The 18763-nt window shown below is 38.6% G+C and overlaps 1 protein-coding gene across 3 annotated transcripts; it reads right to left on the bottom strand.

Annotated features, from left to right (window-relative positions):
* Positions 1 to 830: 830 nt before the first annotated feature.
* Positions 831 to 17955, bottom strand: LOC147180930 (tropomyosin alpha-4 chain-like). Of its 3 annotated transcripts, none has more exons than XM_086074955.1 (9): positions 17624 to 17951; positions 11584 to 11709; positions 5683 to 5816; positions 4854 to 4971; positions 4692 to 4762; positions 3027 to 3102; positions 1841 to 1903; positions 1685 to 1754; positions 831 to 1161 (listed from the first exon to the last, which is right to left on the bottom strand). In XM_086074955.1, the coding sequence occupies exons 1-9, from the start codon at positions 17735 to 17737 to the stop codon at positions 1079 to 1081; spliced, it is 855 nt and encodes a 284-aa protein (XP_085931081.1). In that variant the 5' UTR covers positions 17738 to 17951; the 3' UTR covers positions 831 to 1078. The 3 variants fall into 3 exon arrangements, with proteins under 3 accessions (XP_085931081.1, XP_085931083.1, XP_085931082.1); XM_086074956.1 differs by lacking the exon at positions 831 to 1161 and adding an exon at positions 1293 to 1542 and having other exon boundaries at positions 17624 to 17955; XM_086074957.1 differs by lacking the exons at positions 11584 to 11709; positions 17624 to 17951 and adding an exon at positions 7486 to 7838.
* Between the last annotated feature and the right edge of the window lie 808 nt (positions 17956 to 18763).

The following is an 18763-nucleotide window of genomic DNA, read 5'->3' as shown; positions in this document are numbered from 1 at the left end:
GATCCGTACAAAAAAAAAAAACATATTCAATTACTCTCTTATGGCTGTACTCCTTACATTGTAAGAATTGGCTCATTATGCAAATGACCTAAAAACAAGAATTGGGCAGCGAAGATTTGCGCGTGTGCGAGCACGTAGCGAGTGTTGCCTGCTTTGTTCAATGTTGCAAAAACGTTGCAAAGACACTCGCCACACACCCTCATCGCCACACACCCTCAAACCCTCTTTGTACTCTCAAACCGTTTCTCTGGTCACCAGAGCAAGAGGTGAAGTGAACTGATAAGATTTTGATTGATTGATATGATATCTTGAGGTCTTGGGCGGAACCCTGACAGAGTATTAACAATGATGATGCAATAAATGCGATGTTCCCCCATCCATGGCCTTGTTTAGGAGAATAGTTTATATGAGGTTGTCTTACTGACTCAAGACAAATGCATTGTGCTTTGTCCCAGCCTAGAAAACAAAACCTTCTTCATTGACAATAAAAATATCAGTTTGATATGAAAAACATCTTAGATGAATCTGTTAGAAGAAAGAAAACTACATTGTGAGCAGTTTTTCTTGTGCCGATGGAAAAAAAATGCATAATTTCCATGAGATTTCAGAGGCTGTACTTTTTTGAATGAGTTGAATGAATATTCACTCTAAAGTGTGAGTAACGTACTTTTACCACCTCTTTGTGCCATTGAGTGTTGGTTTCAAAACGTCCTCAGAGTCATTGTGCACCATAAACCAAGTTAAGTATATAAAAAATGTTGAAAATGATCAGCATACCTGGAATATTACACACATGGGAAAATCTTAAGTAATAAACAACAACAGCATGATTGTCATCCTTGTCAGGTTTTATTCAACAAAATCAGTCAGCACCAAAATTTTATATCATATGGACCCAAAACCATTATAAAAAAAAGGGTGGGGGGAGACGGGGAGGAAGACAAATAACGATAAATATATAAAAAGGACTAACTGTGTTACTATCATTGTTGTGGTAATTGTTGGGCTGAAAGTGATGCAATGGAGGGAATGTTTTCTCTTTAAACTTCATCAGAATTGCTTCTTCTTGGTGACATTTTTACAAACTATTGAGTTCCTGCAGTGTTTGGTCCAGGACTTGGTGCATTCCTATGTTTTCCTCTTTTGCATGCGTTAGATTGTCTGCAATGGGGAAGAATGAAAGGGTCAGATATACAATGCAATGACAAGATCACAGATTAAAAATAAAAATAAAAAGTTCAACCAACAAATAGGACTGTGTGTTGTGGAAAGCAGAAAGACTGGAGACAGTGTAAAATAGAAGGTGTCTTTATTGAGCTTTAAGAGGAAAAACAAGAGCTATAAAGAGAGAAAAGGCGCTTCCCCACCATTGCCACCACCAGGCCAGAAGGCAAAAAGAGCAAAAGTGAAAACAGAGCAGCAGCTGTGGCCTGAAGGCTTTTTATTTTATTTTATTATTTTACAAGGTGTTCATATCATTGAGGGCATGGTCCAGCTCCTCGCTGATAGCCTTGTAACTCAGCTTCTGATTGTACAGTTCGTCTGAAGGTCAGAAGGCAGGCAGATAGGAAAGCAGGACCAGAGGAGAACAAAAAGCAGGAAAAGGAAGCAGACAGATCAGGTTTAGAGGGAAAATAAGATGAGGGAAAACTGACACGTGAAGAAATGTTGGAATAAAACAAACCTTCCAAATCATCTATGGACTTTTCCAGCTTGGCCACTGTCCTTTCCGCAAATTCCGCACGGGTTTCCGCCTTTAAGAAAAAAACCAAGTGAAAGGTCCATTAAGACAGCTAGAATGGACTTCTTAATGAATAATAGAATTCAGCCGCTCACTGACCTCCTTCAGTCTGTCACTCAGGACCTTGATCTCCTCCTCGTATTTGTCTTCTTTCTCAGAGTACTGCCAAGCCAAGAAAACACACGTCAAACAAAATGCTTCTTAAAATGACACCATGTTCCGCCCGCATTTCACGCCGTGGGCAAAAATACATTGCAAGTTAGCCTTGCCCATTTGCCTTGGATAGTGGCTTTGAATTGGGGCTCATTTGGGCAAATTCATTAAATGAAGTATAAGCCTGGGAATTTGATCCAAAATGGCTGCTTCAAACCAAAATGTCTGACTTCCTGGGACTTTTATATGCATCCTGTTAAGATAGACATGTCAGCTGAATTTCGTGTTGATCGGTCTGGGGCTGCTTTTGCCTACAGCAGTATGACAAGAATGAGGTAGCAGCTGGCATTGATTGAAGCCACAAACAAGGATGCTAACTCAAAAGTGCCAATTTTAATGAGTGGTAAAATAAAATGACGATTAACATACTGGGCAGAGAAATAAAAGCAAAGAAAACGAAAAGCAAAACTCCACTAAGAAAAGTAAAAATTGCGTTGGCTTGTGTGTCCATGTTTTAGCATTACTTCCTGGTTCATGGAGTATATAGCATAAGTTCCATTTGCTTTCTACTATGGGTGGTGGTGGTGGGGCTCTTCTATAATTCAAAAAGAGACAAATTTTTCTAAATCAAGTTTAAATGCTTGTCTGTCCATGCGGTATCTTGCAAGCTACTTACTCATTCGTGGAGAGTAGCATAAGGAGCTACCATTTGCGCTATGTGATGGGGGAGTTCTCCCATCATGTATTAAAAAAAATCTTCTGAATAAAGTTAAAGTTGCATTTTGTCTGTTCTTATGTTAACTAGTGGGCTACTTCCCGGTTTGTGACGTGGTGAGCGCTTTCTTTGCGCCAAAATAAAATTCCTAGGAATAAAGTTAAAATCGTATGTTAGTATGTCATTTCATACATTAGCTAGCATTCCTGGTTCCTAGAAAATGGCATAAAGACTAGGCGGAGAGGACTGTACCATTTGGATTCTGAGCAGGATTGCTTCCATTGTGACTTGAATGTTAAAAAGACAAAACAAATTCCTCTATACATACTTTTTCCTGATTTGCAAATGGGACACATACGTGAATTGGTCAAAGGCTTTGTGCTTGGTGGCAGTAATAAAACAAAATATAATTCTTGCCTTGTCAGACTGGGCCTCAAGGGACTTCAGGTTGTTGGTGACGTTTTTCAGCTCTTCCTCCAGGTCGCTACACTTCCTGTGGGGCAGTGACAACAACGTGATTGGTTCTGGTGTGTTATGCTGAGTCTGTTTTAAAATCAGCGGGTTGGAATTATTTAAAAGAGAGAAAAAAAGTCCTCCAAGGACCATTTCAAGTTTATGAAAAAAGTATAACACAAGCACTGAATTGTTCATTATTCTCTCTGAGATTATTTAATGCTTTATTTGTTTTTGGCAGTACGTGCAAAACCCAATCAAATGCTTAATATGGCCTTAAATTGCTCACCCCTGCTGTAAGTCATTAACAAACTGTATATATAACAAATAGGGCTGCAGTCCATTATTCTATTGATTAATTGGATAAAAACAAATATTTTTCATTCATTCAAAAGCATGTTTAACTATTTATTAACCAATAATTGTTGTTTATTTGGTGTTGGTTATTGATTAAACAAAACCTTATAAACAGCAAGTAAGCAGTCAAGCGAGTGACGTACTCACCAGCCTTTTTAAAACAAGAGCTATAGTTCTTGGGTACTTATTAACTTGAAGCACGACTAGTTTGATATACACTTATGAGGCTGCTTCAGGTTTAACATATCGATGCTATTTAAAAAATACTTACATCCATTTTTTTTTTTTAGAGCTGTTAAATTTTTAATCAGATTAATCACATCGCTTAATTAAAAATTCTTATTATCAAAATGTTTTTGCTTGCCAAATTTAAAGAGCGCCAGTTATGGGTTAATGCTTTCGACATTGAATGTCATGAGGACGTCTTCAACATTTTTTGATCCACTGCACACGCTTACCCTCCTGTTTTTCTAATCAGTTAATTACTTGCATAATTTAAAATGGGGGGGAAAATTACCCCGATAATTTGACATGAACAAATATTCTGAATGTCATACGCAAACATTTATTAAACGCTTTACTTTAGTGCATGTAGTGCTCAAACACAAACTGTGCTACCTTTAACGTAACCATCCGCTGTCAGTTAAAGTTAATAGTGCGATTAATCTGCGTTAATGCGATAATTTTTTGTAATTAATTAATTCATTAACGCTTTAACTTTGACAGCACTAGCCCCCCCATTATTTTATTTGCATGTTTTTGGGATAAAACTGAATGCAGACATCCCAAAAACCTACAAATACATTTTTTTTTAAATGAAAATGGCTACAAATAATGATTATCGTTGTGTCAAGTCAAGATTATTTATACAGTATGGCCTTAATCGTAAAATAATTCTGATTATTATTATGTGATAATCATAATTAATTAAACTGACCTTTTTTCTCACTATAAATTGATTGTGATTCAGTTGCTGGTTTGGTCTATAATAAATATATAAATATAGTCAAAAATGACGATCACATAGTTTTTCAAAGTAAAAGCAGTTGTTTGCAAATGACTTATTTTACTTCAACACAAAGATAATCAGTCATGGGAGACTTCAGAAATCTGAGGATTTGGAATTTTAAATGAAACAATGGCTCTAAACGATTAATCAATTCGCAAAATACTTGTCGATGAATTTGATAATCAATTACCATTGTTGTCCATTATTAAGTGAATCATTTTGCTACCCTAACAAAAATATAAAAATGATCCAAAACCCCTTACACTTCTGCAACCTCCGCCCTCTCCTCTGCTCTCTCTAGGTCGCTCTCGAGGATCACCATCTTACGAGCCACCTGTTGACACACACACATACGTACAGACAAAAACGCATGAAGTACAGCACACACACACATTTGCGACAACGCATACAGATCACTTTCATACCTCCTCGTATTTGCGGTCGGCCTCCTCTGCGATGTGTTTGGCCTCCTTGAGCTGCAGCTCCTGGATCTCCATCTTCTCCTCATCTTTCATGGCTCTGTTCTCCACCACCTTCATGCCTCTGCAAAGGGTGACGGTGACCAACATAAAGCAAATTGATTGAATATTTTGACATTAATATTATTACTATTGAACTGCAAATGGCATCAATTAATACAGTAATACACAACAAAAATAAATGCAGTGGAACAGGTAAGTGGCATAGCTCTATGTAACATAAACATGGACAGACAACATTGCAGAGCGACCACATGTCACAGTCCAGAGGGAGCACTAATCGTTAGCATTAATGTCCGCTCCTCCCTTATACTGCGCAGGAAAGTTGTTTACAACATGGGGTAAGACTCCACACTTTATATCCGACAATCACTTCATGTGCATGAATAGGTGCTGCTGTTTTGGTTAGCAACTGAGATTACTTGTGCTACTACAGAAAAGCTAGCAAAGCTGTGTCTGTGTTAGCCAGACACGAACAGGAAACGAGCTAATGGTGTGATGAAAGTGCAAAATTCAAACAAAGCTAAACTTGCTAGCAGAATGCTAACAGGAAATGAGCTTATGGTGTGCTACAAGGGAAAAACTAACAAGGTTAAACTTCTGAGCCAAATGGTGACGGGAAGCTTATGGTGTGCTGCATGCAAAGCCTTTTTTTATATATATATATATATATATAAAGCACAGATAGAGATGTTTCCACACAAAAACATGATGCAATGTTTTTTTTTTTTGTGCTTAGGCATTATGAGTAACGTAATCCCGCTGCGGCCATCACCTCTCGCTCTCGTCTGCCGCCTTCTCGGCCTCCTCCAGCTTCTGCAGGGCCGTGGCCAGCCTCTCCTGGGCCCGGTCCAGCTCCTCCTCCACCAGCTGGATTCTACGGTTCAGGGACGCCACATCACCTTCCGCCTGTTGCGGCACAGGGAGGGAGGGAGATGTCACAGTTAAAACAGGAAACACGGCTTTATCCGGAGACGAAGGAAATTGCAGAGACCACCAGCACTGGCCTAAATATCCCCCCTCCTCTTTCCTCAGGTGATTGTTTGTTTGATGCAAATGAGTGACATCACTTGGAATTCCTGTAGCTTGACCTACTGCAGATGGCCTACAAACGCGACTGCTGGTGATGTAATCCTAGAGGCACAGCTGGCGTCACTGTGCATGTTCCCGCGAGCTCCTCCTCACTCACTCACTCCTTTTCCTGACCCTACCCTGGATGTTAGGGATGGTGCATTGTCGGGGCCTGCTTCCTGTGGCGCTGATAACACAGTCTGATGGCCACTTCCTGTTAAGGACTGGGTGTCCATTTTGAATGTTTGGCTCAACAAGTTTTTTGATTTAATTTACAGTTGGAGCCTCATCAATTCATGATAAGTTCTAAAATGACTTATTTAAGTTAGCCTTAAGACTTAATTGAAGTTAAGAGTATTTTTCAGGTGCCATGCTGGGTATCTCACTAGGCACCATTTTAAGTTCATAATAGGATAAAAACAAACAATAAATAAAATAAATGTCAATAATTGTGTTTAAAAATAAAATAAAAATTGTATTAAAAATATATTTTTTAAACAACTAAAATATGCAATACAAGTAGAACAGAGAATCTATATATAAGAACAAATTTGACATTTTTTAAATAAAAAAATATAGTGCATCTTTAAAAAAAATGTATACATAACATTTTATTAGAGAAGATGAAATTGTTAAATTAGTTTAAAAATAATAATAATAACAAATAAAATGATTTTATAACAATATGGGAAAATATAAGCAAATAAATTATTAAATAAATGTATAAAATGTTAGTTTTAATATGTCAAATAAAATTTGGTATTAAATATAGAACTACAATATATGAATTTACAACTATATCGAAAAGTAATTATAAGGGAATTGTAAAATATAAATTAAATATCTAATTTAAAATCTAGAGTAGATAATTTTATTAAAATATAAAACTGAAACAGTATAAAGAAGTACAATAGTGATAATATACAACAGTAAATAAATATACATTAAATTTATTTTAAAATATTGACAAATTTATCTAAAAAAATCTCTGCAACATTAGAAGAAAAAACATTAACAATATCAAATTATAACCAAATTTTATCCAGTGGCCTCTATCCAGTATTCACTGCATTTGTTATAAAAAATAAATAAAAATAAAAATAAAAAAACCTCAACGGCCATCAATGAAATTCTCTCTAAATTAACGCAAATAGTTACATCTGACACACTTTTGATTGCATACAGTGGTGTTCCATCTGTTTTTTCTTCTATTGATTAATACATTCCAATTGAACAGAGAGCAACTTTCAGTTACATAACACACCCCAAACGAGTCAGGAAACGGTCCTCTGCTGCCGTTTCACCCACTTTTACAATTAAAAATTAAAGGGTTTCAACAAATTATAGGGTGGGGCTTCTGCTGTAAAACTCCATTTTCAGTTAAGCATCATCTCGGTGTGCTGCTTTACTTTATGGTATAGGCTACAGTGGGGGGTTTTAGGCTCAGGCTTCGTGAATAGTGAAAATAATGGAGGAAAAAGATGGATTTCTACGGTGAAAAGCTCACTTTTTCGCGCAGCTCCCTCTCCGTGTCCAGCTCCCTTTGGACGGCCATTGCGCGTTCATCCGCCTCATCAACTTGCTGCTGCAGGGCTTGAATTTTCTTCTTCACAGTCTCCATTATTCTCCTTGAATTGCCCGATCAACAATGCGAAGAAACCAGCAAGAACGAGCCTCCAAGCGCCCCAAAAAGCGGAGATTTTGCGGCCGGTATGCCTTGCACAAAAACTTTTTTTTTCTTGCGGAAAACTTTTTTTTTTCTTTCTGCTTTTTCTGCTCCTCCCCGGGCAGGAAATAAGGGACGTTGCGGGAAGTGTGGAGATGTGCAAGGAGGGAGGGAGGAGGGAGGGAGGTTATGCAGGGAAATTTATGGCCAGTTCATCCAATCCTGGGAAGAGTTTGGGTCCGGGTGACGTCACAGGGCGCAAAAAGGGGAGGAAGTTCTTTCTTTTGTGTGCCAGTGTGAGCATGCGCAACAAATAAGGTGAGCAAAGTCCGCCTCTGCGTGAGTGACTGTGTAATAGTTTGGCAAGTGTGGACTTATAAGGAGAATGCATTTTTGTGTTCTGATTAAAGGGGTGTGTTTTTTGGAAAGGGGCGTCTGATATGATTCAGTAGCTGATTCATATGGGAAAGGAGTGACGTTGTCTCAGTGGGGTGACGAATAAGAAGGGAAGTCGAGTTAGTAGATGGGGGGGGGGGGGGGTGCTTGTAATCCTCATTCACTCGAGTGGGCTTGTTGACCCTCCACAGTTTTGTGGAATGTCAATTGATTCGGGCCCACAGCCATCAGGCGGCTATGCATTACCCCATCGGCCCTTCACCCACTCACCCACTCACCCCCACTCCTTTTCCTTCCTCATTTTTGCTTTATTCCCACATTTATTTGTCATCATCTGCCACTGACTGAATGAGGAAATAAGTCCTTACGCCCTTTTTCATTGTAAGTTCTTGAAACGGTTGCTAAGCTTTGAGGCCGTGTTGTGCCTTTCATACTGTAGGCACACAAAAAAAAAGCATCATAAATGTGCGTCCATCTATCTAGTCCAGAAGCTTAAAAACTGCCATTGTGGAGTAAAGAGATTTTTTTTTTTGTAACCTACAGCAAAGTTGTTCAAGCGTATTGATAAAGTCGCTCGAAGGTCTTGGTAAAGTCATTTGAACGTATTGGTAAAACGTAAGCTAAATGCTAAAACATTAGATTATTTCCCATATTGCCACAAGCTATTGACGTGCACATGGCATCACGAAAATTAATATGGCATTATGGGGGGAAATTATATGGCTTTAGCATTTGGCCTACATTTTACCAATACGCACAAATGACTTCATCAATATGTTTGAACGACTAAATATCAAGTTGTTGGAATGACATAGCCCAGTCAAAACAGTTTTTTTACACATTTTTAATCTAGGACAGTAATTGCCAGTGCAGTAGTAGAACCACTTGTATTGAACTTTTTAGTACAAATCATTTATTCTTTGTTTTAAAACTTTTTTTGAGTTACAGTGTTTGACTTTTATGTGCAATATAATTGAATAATTATTTAAGTGCAGTTTTTATTTTAATTTTTTGTTGAAGGTAAAGTCAAGTCAAAAATCGTCTTAACAATAAAATGTTAAGTCTAGTCTAAACAGAGCATTCTGATGAATATTGTGTTTGTGAAAAATGAGTTAAAGCAACAAAATCCGTTGTTGTTTTTCTTCTTAAAAAAAACATTTCAGAGGGCGGCCATTGTGCCTGTTGCTGTCGACTGAAAATGACATCACAATACCGATCACGGCTGACCTGTTTTCTGTGTTTGGACATGTGACGTTCACAAGCTGATACCTGTTTTTTTTCTTATCTCTCATGTTCGAGGTAGCGTGATGCTCCTGAGTGAGTTTTGTCTGGAACTCCTAAAATACACGATTGTTCACCAGGATTTACGCATTTTTGCAATCTGCAAAAGTACACCTCATAAAAACCCAACATCCCAACCTTGAATCCAATGTTCTTGTTATACTGTTTAAGAGTGTAGCATGAGTGAGTAATGTCAGCTCCAAATAAGGTCCAAACGTTGATTTCATTGGACTGTGCAGTATGTTTGCTTTAGCCCGCATTCCTGGCATTCCTGTTCAACTGCAGACTGGCCCACTTTTTGTCTGCTCTTGAGACAAAACGCACCACGAACTCCCAATAGAAGCACTTCTGCTGCCGTGTATACTCACAATGAAAGGCAGAGAATCATTCTTGTTTGTTTCTTTGGAGTATGCAGCACAACAACAACAAAAATATTTTGTTTGATTGATGTGTCCTTTTTTAAACTAATGAAAAAAAGCTGTATTGTTTCTTTTTTGTAGTGCTGTTATCTTACCAAGTGTTTGTGTGTGTGTGTTTTGCATGTCTTATTTACATATCACCTATTGATGTAAGTAATATAAACTATGTTTAATCTTTTGCCCAATATTATTGTAACCTATAATCTGCACAGTTCAACCGTTTTTTTTTTACTTTTCTCGAGGGCAAGTAAAAAGTACAAAAACAAAACAAAACTATCTAGTTGCACAAGTGTGCACACCCCCTTATAACAGGAGATGCAGCTTTGTTCAGAATTAACCAATCACATTCAAACTCATATTAAATGGAGCCAGCACTCACCAGCCATCATTAAAACACCTCTGATTAACTCCTATTGGATTTCATTTGTTCTAGTAGGCTTTTCCTGACAATTATTTTTACTTTCTAGCTGAAGCCACAATGTTTTGTACCCACACTGACTACAAGTACTATTTTGAACTGTTCATAATTCCCTCTCCCTTGGCTCAGCTCCAGCTAAAGAAAAGCAGCCCTACTGCGTGCCATGCTGACAGCACCATGCTTAGGTATGGTATGTAGGTTTGGTGTTCTTTTGGTGACGAGCAGTGTTTCCAGCTAACAAGCCTTTTGGAATTAACACCATGACACATTTTGCCACGTGTGTTTGGAAGATTTTTTTTTATGGTGCAATGAAAACATTTCAAAAGGAATGTTTAGTACAGACACAACACTGCTTATCACCAAAAAAACACCATACCTACAGTGAAGCATCATGCTCTGCTGTTGTTTTTCCTCAGATGGAATAAGGCCTTTAGTCAAGGTAGACGGAATTATGAACAGTTCAATATAGCAGTCAGTACTGTTAGCACGCAACTTCAGGCTTCAGCTAGAAAAAAAAATGTTGAGAAAAGCCGACGATAACATATATTTTTTTTTGGGGGGGGGGTGTAATCAGAGGCACTTGACATATATTATTTATGATAGAGATGTTTGATACCACTTTTTTTTTACTCAACTCTTGAGTAGTCACCGATACCAATACCAAGCACCGATACCACTAGTGATTTAGATACATAAAATTTCCCCCACTTCAAAAAAACCCCCCAAAACAAACAATGACCCACTAAAGCATTTTCCCTTAAAATTGTATGAAATTAATGGCAATTTTCTATTATCTTTTTATCTTAAAGGCCATCTGTCAGACATGTATGCCTTTATTTCCTGATCATAAAACAGCCACAAGAGGGCGGTCGATAATAGTATCGGCCGCCCCTAGTTAGTAAGTTAGTAAGCTACTGATACCTTGAAGTAAGGCCTGGTATTGGGCCGATACATATCTGGTATCGGTATTCGCCCATCCCTAAATTTATACCACAGAACCTTAGCAATTGAACTGGCATGCATGGACTTTTTTATACAGTATTGCATATGCATTTTACGTTATTGTATTTGTTTTAATTGTATTACTATTTAGTGTGTTTTGTCCTAGTTTGCACCTTTGTTTATGTGCTGTAAAATCTTTTTTAAAATTGCCTTAGTTTTAAATAAACTATGAAGCATTATGATTCTTTAAGCATTAAAGTGACAGTGCTATATCTATGTGGCTGTAAAATTTTGTATTTAACAGCAACCTAATATGATTGAAAAGAGGCTCTGTTTTGAATCAAGCATCTGCATTCACATCCGATAATTTTACTCCAAGGCTCTCTGCAAATGTGTCAATGGATACTTTGTTAGCCGACCACAACGTAGTGTTCCCTCATGTGGAAAATGTGCCTCGAGTGGCATCACATCGGGCCAACTCACGTCCGCGGCCGTCTTCTCCGACAGCTCCAGTTTCTCTTGAGCTTCCTTCAGGGCCTCCGAGTATTTGTCCAGCTCATCTTCTGTTCCCTTCAGTTTCTTCTGCATAGCCTGCAGGTCGTCCTCCAGCTGAAACATCAGTCAGGTGTTACTGTGGATCGCTAAGTCGCAAAAGAAACCAGAGCGAATCATCTGTCATCACATCGTAAGGTAGGAACAGGTTGAAAAGAAGCAGAGTTGCTACCAAATGTACCGCTGGTCTACTGTACTGTTACACGTCCAATAGCCACAACAGGCATGTATTTCATCAACTGCAGCTGGGGATTTTTTTCCTCCTTTTTATTTATAATATGAAACAATGTTACCAGTAATATATTACAATTTATATATTTTTTTATGCTTTGTCAATGTCAGAAGTGGAAATTCTTCAGTTAATAGTGTAGCATTTATTTCATCAGCTGTAAATGGGTGAGGCATGATTTGTTATTATTATTATTATTATTATTTTTTTAATAATAAAATGACATTTTGTTGGCGGGGGGTTGGATGATGTTAGAAGTTGAAGTCCTATAATTTAATAATTAATTATTCTTTACATGATCAGGACCGATCAGAGATCAATGAGTTTGATTTTTACTTTTTTTACTTTTGCTTTTACAAACCCAATTCCAAAAAAGTTGAGACACTATACAAATTGTGAATAAAAAAATGAATGCAATTGAGTGGAAGTGCCAAATTGTAATATTTTATTCAGAATAGAACATAGAGAACAGGTCAAAAGTTTCAACTGAGAACATTTATAATTTTAAGGGAAAACTATGTTGATTTAAAATTCCATGGTGTCAACAAATCTCAAAAAAGTTGGGACAAGGCCATTTTCACCGCTGTGAGGCATCCCCTCTTCTTCTTACAACAGTCTGCAAACGTTTGGGGATCGAGGAGACGTTTCTCAAGTTAATAAATAGGATCGCTGTCCCATTCTTGTCTATCACGCGTCTCTCGAACTGTTCAACTGTCTTGGGTTTTCTTTGTTGCACCTTCCCCTTTATGATGCGCCAGATGTGCTCTATAAGTGAAAGAAGTGGACTGCAGGCTGGCCATTTCAATACCCGGATCCTTTTCCTATGCAGCCATGATGTTGTAATTGGTGCTGCATGTGGTCTGGCATTATCGTGTTGAGAAATGCAAGATCTTCTCTGAAAGTGATGATGCCCGGATGGGAGCATGTTTTGTTCTCCAATCTGAATATACCTTTCTGCATTGACGATGCCTTTCCAGATGTGGAAGCTGCCCATGCCACACACACTCATGCAACCCTATACCATCAGAGATGCAGGCTTATAAACTGAGTGCTGATAACAACTTGGGTTGTCCTTGTCCTCTTTAGTCAGTATGATATAGCGCCCCAGTTTTCCACAAAGAACTTGGAATCGTGATTGGTCTGACCACAAAACAGGTTTCCACTTTGCCACACTCCATTTTAAATAACCCCTGGCATAGAGAAACGCCTGCGCTTCTTGGTCTGCTTTAGAAATGGCTTCTTCTTTGTACTGGCGAGTTTCATCTGGCAACGGCGGCTGGCACGGTGGATTGTGTTCACCCACAATGTTTTCTGGAAGTATTGCTGAGCCCTTTCTGTGACTTCCCTTAGAGTAAAGCATTCCTGTTTGCGGTGCAGTGCCGTTTAAGGGCCCGAAGATCATGGGCATCCAAGTAGGATTTTTCGGCCTTGACCCTTACGCACAGAGATTGTTCCAGATTCTCTGAATCTTTGGATGATGTTATGCATTGTAGAAGATTACTTCAACCTCTTTGCAATTTATCTTTCTGCGCATCATTGGAGGAATTGGTGGTTCTCTACCCATCTTCGCTTTTAAGAGACACTGCCACTCCGAGAAGCTCTTTTTATACTCCAATCAAGTTACCAATGGACCTCATTAGTGGTAACTGGTCTACCAGCTGTTTTTTTTTATAAGTGCAATTGACTTTTCCAGCCTCTTATTGCTACCTGTCCCAACTTTTTTTTGATTTGTCGGCACCATGAAATTTACAATCAACATCATTTTCCTTTAAAATTATACATTTTCTTAGTTTAAACTTTTGACTTGTTCTCTATGTTCTGTTCTGAACAAAATATTGAAATTTGGCACTTCCACATAATTGCATTCAGTTTTTATTCACAATTTGTATAGCGTCCCAACTTTTTTGGAATTGTATTTGTACTTTAACAGTTGACTGCCGCTATTTGCGGGGGATAGGGACTGGCCTGGCCCAAGAAAAGCCTAAACAACACGTGTAATTGAAACAAACACAAAACAAACAAACAAAGAAGTCCTGATAAACATTAATTATAACATGCAATGTCGATCGGGCTAATTAAGACATTACAGTTCATGATCACCGATTTTTAAAAAAAAAAATTGTAAAAAATTTAAATATTGTACGACCCTGAACCAATTGATCAGAATAAAATTGGCTGGGGGCATTATGCAATTGTGGTGAGTTGTGTCGATTAGGGTTGAGACATTCATTTTCTTAAAATAAATAAAACAATATTCACACTCTATTGCAATTTATGATTTTGGGGTTTTGAAGAAGGCGTAAGTGGACATTAATTTTATAGCATTTATCAACTGTAGATGAGGGGAGGAATTAATTTTTTTAGAATACAATTACGATGTATTTTTTGTTTTGGAGGATGTCAGGAGCTGAAATTCTATCATATTGTCAATGGCTGGGAGCATGTTGTGTCTATCTATCTAAGACTGTATTGTACGTACAGTATTCATTTCAAAAATAATAATATGAAACATCCGTTGTGGTATATTACAAATTATGATTTCCGGGGTTTTGAGGAAAGCAGAAATGGACATTCATTAATGGTGTAGCTTTGTTTAATGAATCAACTGTAGATGGAGATGCAATTATATTAGAAATTATTTAATATAATAGTGGCTGTAGACATTTATCTAAGTATAGGGGAAGCGACTATTAGGGATGAGTTATCTATTTTTATTCTCTCATGGTAAATAATACAATATATTAAACCTAATAATTATAATGAATGTTTTGAGGATGACAGAAGGGGACATCCTTCAATTATTTGTGTAGCATTTATTCAATCAAGTGCACATGGTGGGTGGCAGACGTCTCCTTGGGGCCAGCCATCTATTTTTTTTTGTGAGTAATATGAAACAATATTACTGTTATATGACAAAATGTGTTTGCTCTGCTCTGGTAAGTGCTGCTGTTTTGGTTAGTACGAAAGTTCAAATGGGCTCAGCAGTCATATATATGTATTGTATTGTGTTAAATGGCAATTTTCCTTTATATAGCACTTTTCCACCTTACAAGGCCCTCAAAGCGCTTTACATTCGACTACCCATTCACCTACTGATGACGCAGGATCAGGAAAAACTGGGGGTTCAGTATCTTGCTCAAGGGTACTTCGACATGCATGGTCACAATGGCATGGGATCGAACCCACGTCCTCTGGATTGGGAGACGACCACCATTCTTCTGAGCCACGCCACCATTTATTAAGTATGTATATGATTTGCTTAGCAGTTACTGGTCATTCCTAAGCATTTACCGTATTTATCTTAAGTGGATGAAACACTTTGATGGTCTCAGCAGTAATTCCATTTACTAGCCATTTTGTTTCTCATTGCGACGGAGCTGTCAATTTGAAGGAGGTGTTTTTCATCTTACAAAGTAAGTGGATGAGGCACCAGGGGAATACATACATGAGCTCAGCAGTAAACTATTAGTAAATAATTACTCTACATTCACTGCCCTTTTATTTCCTGATGGGAAAATTGATGCATTCATTTGATGGAGGTGTTTAGGATGAAGCACCAAGCAGCTACTTGATAAGCTCAGCAATTTACTTTTTGGATGTGTGTGAACAATAACAATCTATGAACTGAAATACAGTTAATGTCCGACACAGTGTCTATCAACTGAGGGGATTACAGTTACAGCCCTTTTTTCTTGGTTAGAAAAAGGAGCCATCGACTAGAGAGAGGTGTTTATTTGTTTGTAATGGATGAGGCAACCGGCAACTACTATAAAATCTTTATTCTGTGTGTGAACAATAGCACACAGATTATTGCCAATACTACAAAAGGTCTATTTGAGGGAGGCATTTATTTATTTTAGAGGGATGGCCACTGTTAGTAATAAAAAAAAAAAATCTATTATCTATCTATTGTCTGACTTCATGGATACATCAGGAACCGAGTAGGGCAGCGACCCACCAGATGGAGCTGCACCTCCAGAGCCGGAGGTCTCCACTGCACCCAACTCAATGTGCTATTCTGGTTCACATAGTGGTTGAGGATTGACACAACCAACATGGCAGAACATCCAGTGAGTTGATGGCAGGACTTTGGTGTGATGCGGCTCCAACTGGGGTAGACCCTCCATGAGGAACGTGGCTAAACTGCAGCTGGTGGACGTTGATGGCGTATTTTGTCATCCGCCGCACACTTGAGGTTGGCCAAGAATAGCTAAGAAAGCGCAAACAAACACTTCATCGTCTAGGATTTCATGCTGACTCTTCCCTATGTGGAAGATGAGCTCGGTGGGCAACTGAGTGCTCACTTATGGAGGTTAGGGGGCTTCCACTTGATTTAATAGAGGCTCCTGGCTTTGTTTGTGCCTCTCTGTCATTCCTAGCACATCACAGTGTTGACACCGTCTCCCACAGAGCAGTAATTGTCTTTTTTTAGCCACCTCTGGGATAATCTTACATCTCGACGCTCCACTTTGCTCCTATCGAGTGGCCTTTCGTTGAAGGGAGGCGCATACAACATTGCGGACCGACCACGTATCAGTCTGCTAGGAGCTTTAAACGCCACTCTAATCGTTTACAAAATGCGATAAGTCTTCGCAATGTAATTAAACTGAGAGGCTGCTTACGTGCCTCACTGGGTTCTGCTGTTCTGGCCACAAAGTTCAACAGGGAAGCATCTATTTGAGGGAGGCCTTTATTTAAGTGGGTGAAGCCCCAATGCTTTATTGTCCGTGTGTGAACAATAGTGTCTATGAACTTAAGTAATTAGTCATTAAAGAGGCATGCATTTGAAGGAGGCCTTTATTTTTCCGATGCGTATTTGCTCTTTAATGCCAATGTGTGAACAATCTGGCTATTTGACAGCAATGAACTGAATTAATTGCAGTTGGTATCTATCTGTTTCCTCCTGATTATAAAAAGGAGGAATCTATTTGAGGGAGGCATTTATTTATTTTATACATAATGAGGCAGCAGGAAACAACTTGATGACATTAATGTCCTAGTGTTAAAGCCATCTATGACAATTTCAGTTTATACACATTTTTAATGCAAAAAAGAGAGGCATCCATTGGATAACATGCCAGAATATTGATCATTTTAATGCCTTAGTGTGAACACGAACATCTGTAAACTGAATTACAGCAAAATTATTACCTTTTTATGTGAAAAAAGGTGGTATTGATAAGTGAGGCATCTATTTGAGAGAGGCGTTAAGTGGATTATGCACCTGACAACTACTTGATGAGATTAATGCTCAAGTATGAACAATAGCATGTATTAACTGCTGTATATAATGCATTTTTTTTTCATGACGCGAAAAGGGAGGCATTTATATCTCACAAGTGGGTAACACATCTGAAAATTACTTGACGTTTTTATTGTCTGGTCGTGAACATAGCCTCTATGGACCGAATTATTTTCAGTTACAGTCCTACCATATTTCTGTTAAAGGGGAGGCGTCAAAATGTGAGGCATCTATTTGAGGGAGCTATTTATTTTTCATTTGTGAATCATGCCTCCAATAACTACTTGATAGGTTGAATGTCAGCGTATAAACAATAATGTCTATGAACTGCCATAATTACAGCCGCTATACTATTTTTGTTCCTGATGGGTTAAGGGACACGTTATTTGAGGGAGGTATCAATCACTCAGATGTTTCTAACAATATTTTAATTTTTTTCAATTAGACATTACAATGAATGTGCTTCTAACAACGAACATTAGTTATTAAGTTAAACCCACCAGCTTGCATTTCTCCTCTGCTGCCTTCTGGTCCGTCTCGGCCTGCTCTGCCCGGTCCAGGGCATTCTCCTTGTCCAATTTCAGCATCTGCATCTTCTTCTTGATGGCCTCCATGGCGACTTGTCTGTTGGGCTTTCGCTCGTTAATCAAAGGGAGAAAAAATGGATTGCGGACGGCGCTGAGGAGCTAGAAATACAGAGCGATAAGAGAGGAGGAGAGAAGAGCTCGTTGGAGGAGGAAGAGAGGTTGCACAAAGTGAAGGTCTGCTGGAGCTGCGTGTGATTTAAAGTGGAGACAACCTCAGTCTCTCAGTGACAAGCCCGACATGTCCACCCCTCTTCCCTCCTCCACCGCCTCCTCCCTACTCTACAACATATTCTGCAACCCTCCCTCCCCTCCCTAACATAAACTTCTCAAATGCTTCTGGAGAAGGAACGTGGTGGAAGATGTTTTGGCAGCACATGTCCTTATTTGGACCACTGCTCTCGTCACCTCCTCCCCCTCTTTTGGCGCATGTGTTCTGGCTTGGGAATGCTGAGATTGATGTTAATACCAGAGTTGGTTAGAAAAGACATAGTTTTCATTCCGGGTGGAAAAAACAATCCGTGCCAGTGAAAATAAGCTCCCTCATTTCACATCAAACATAAAACGCAATGAAGCTAATTTGTTACTGGCCTGCACTTTTCTTTTTTAGATCGGTTTCCTTTAACTTTAAAATACTTTTGACTTTGCATGATTTATTTTATATGCAGTAATGAGATGGTTTCAGTCTATTTGAAGGAGCCATTTATTGATCGTAAATGCATGTCTCAACCAGCATACGCTTGATGGGCTCAACCACTAAACTCTTTAGTGGCTGTTTGTTTGTGAACAATAGTGTCTATGAACTGAAGTTTTTATTTTTTCCTCTCATGGTAAAAGCAAAGCACATATTTAAGGGAGGTGTTTATTGGTCATAGATGGATGGTACACACAGTGATTTCTGAAGAAGCTCAGCAGTTGACTAATAAGTAATTACCTGTGTGTTACCTGATTGGTAAAAGGAGGTGTCTATTTGAGGGAGGCATTTATTTTGCCACATACCTGGCAACTTTTCAAGGGCTCAGCAGTTGATGCTTATGTAATTAGAGTTGCTACCTG

This window comes from Leptonotus elevatus, chromosome 1 (assembly GCF_054856555.1).
Source record: "Leptonotus elevatus isolate MCC_2025b chromosome 1, RoL_Lele_1.0, whole genome shotgun sequence".
Lineage (NCBI taxonomy): Eukaryota > Metazoa > Chordata > Actinopteri > Syngnathiformes > Syngnathidae > Leptonotus > Leptonotus elevatus.
The sequence above is the reverse complement of the archived record's forward strand: the minus strand, read 5'-3'. Positions and strand labels throughout refer to the sequence as shown.

What these genes read in the sequence shown, in the direction of transcription:
- LOC147180930 (XM_086074956.1), bottom strand. Translation starts at nt 17,737, where the DNA reads ATGGAGGCCATCAAGAAGAAGATGCAGATGCTGAAATTGGACAAGGAG. An exon ending in CGGAGAAGACGGCCGCGGAC is followed by an intron (nt 5,817 to 11,583) that starts GTGAGTTGGCCC and finishes GTGCCGCAACAG; the next exon opens with GCGGAAGGTGATGTGGCGTC. An exon ending in TTGAGGCCCAGTCTGACAAG is followed by an intron (nt 1,904 to 3,026) that starts GCAAGAATTATA and finishes TTGGCTTGGCAG; the next exon opens with TACTCTGAGAAAGAAGACAA.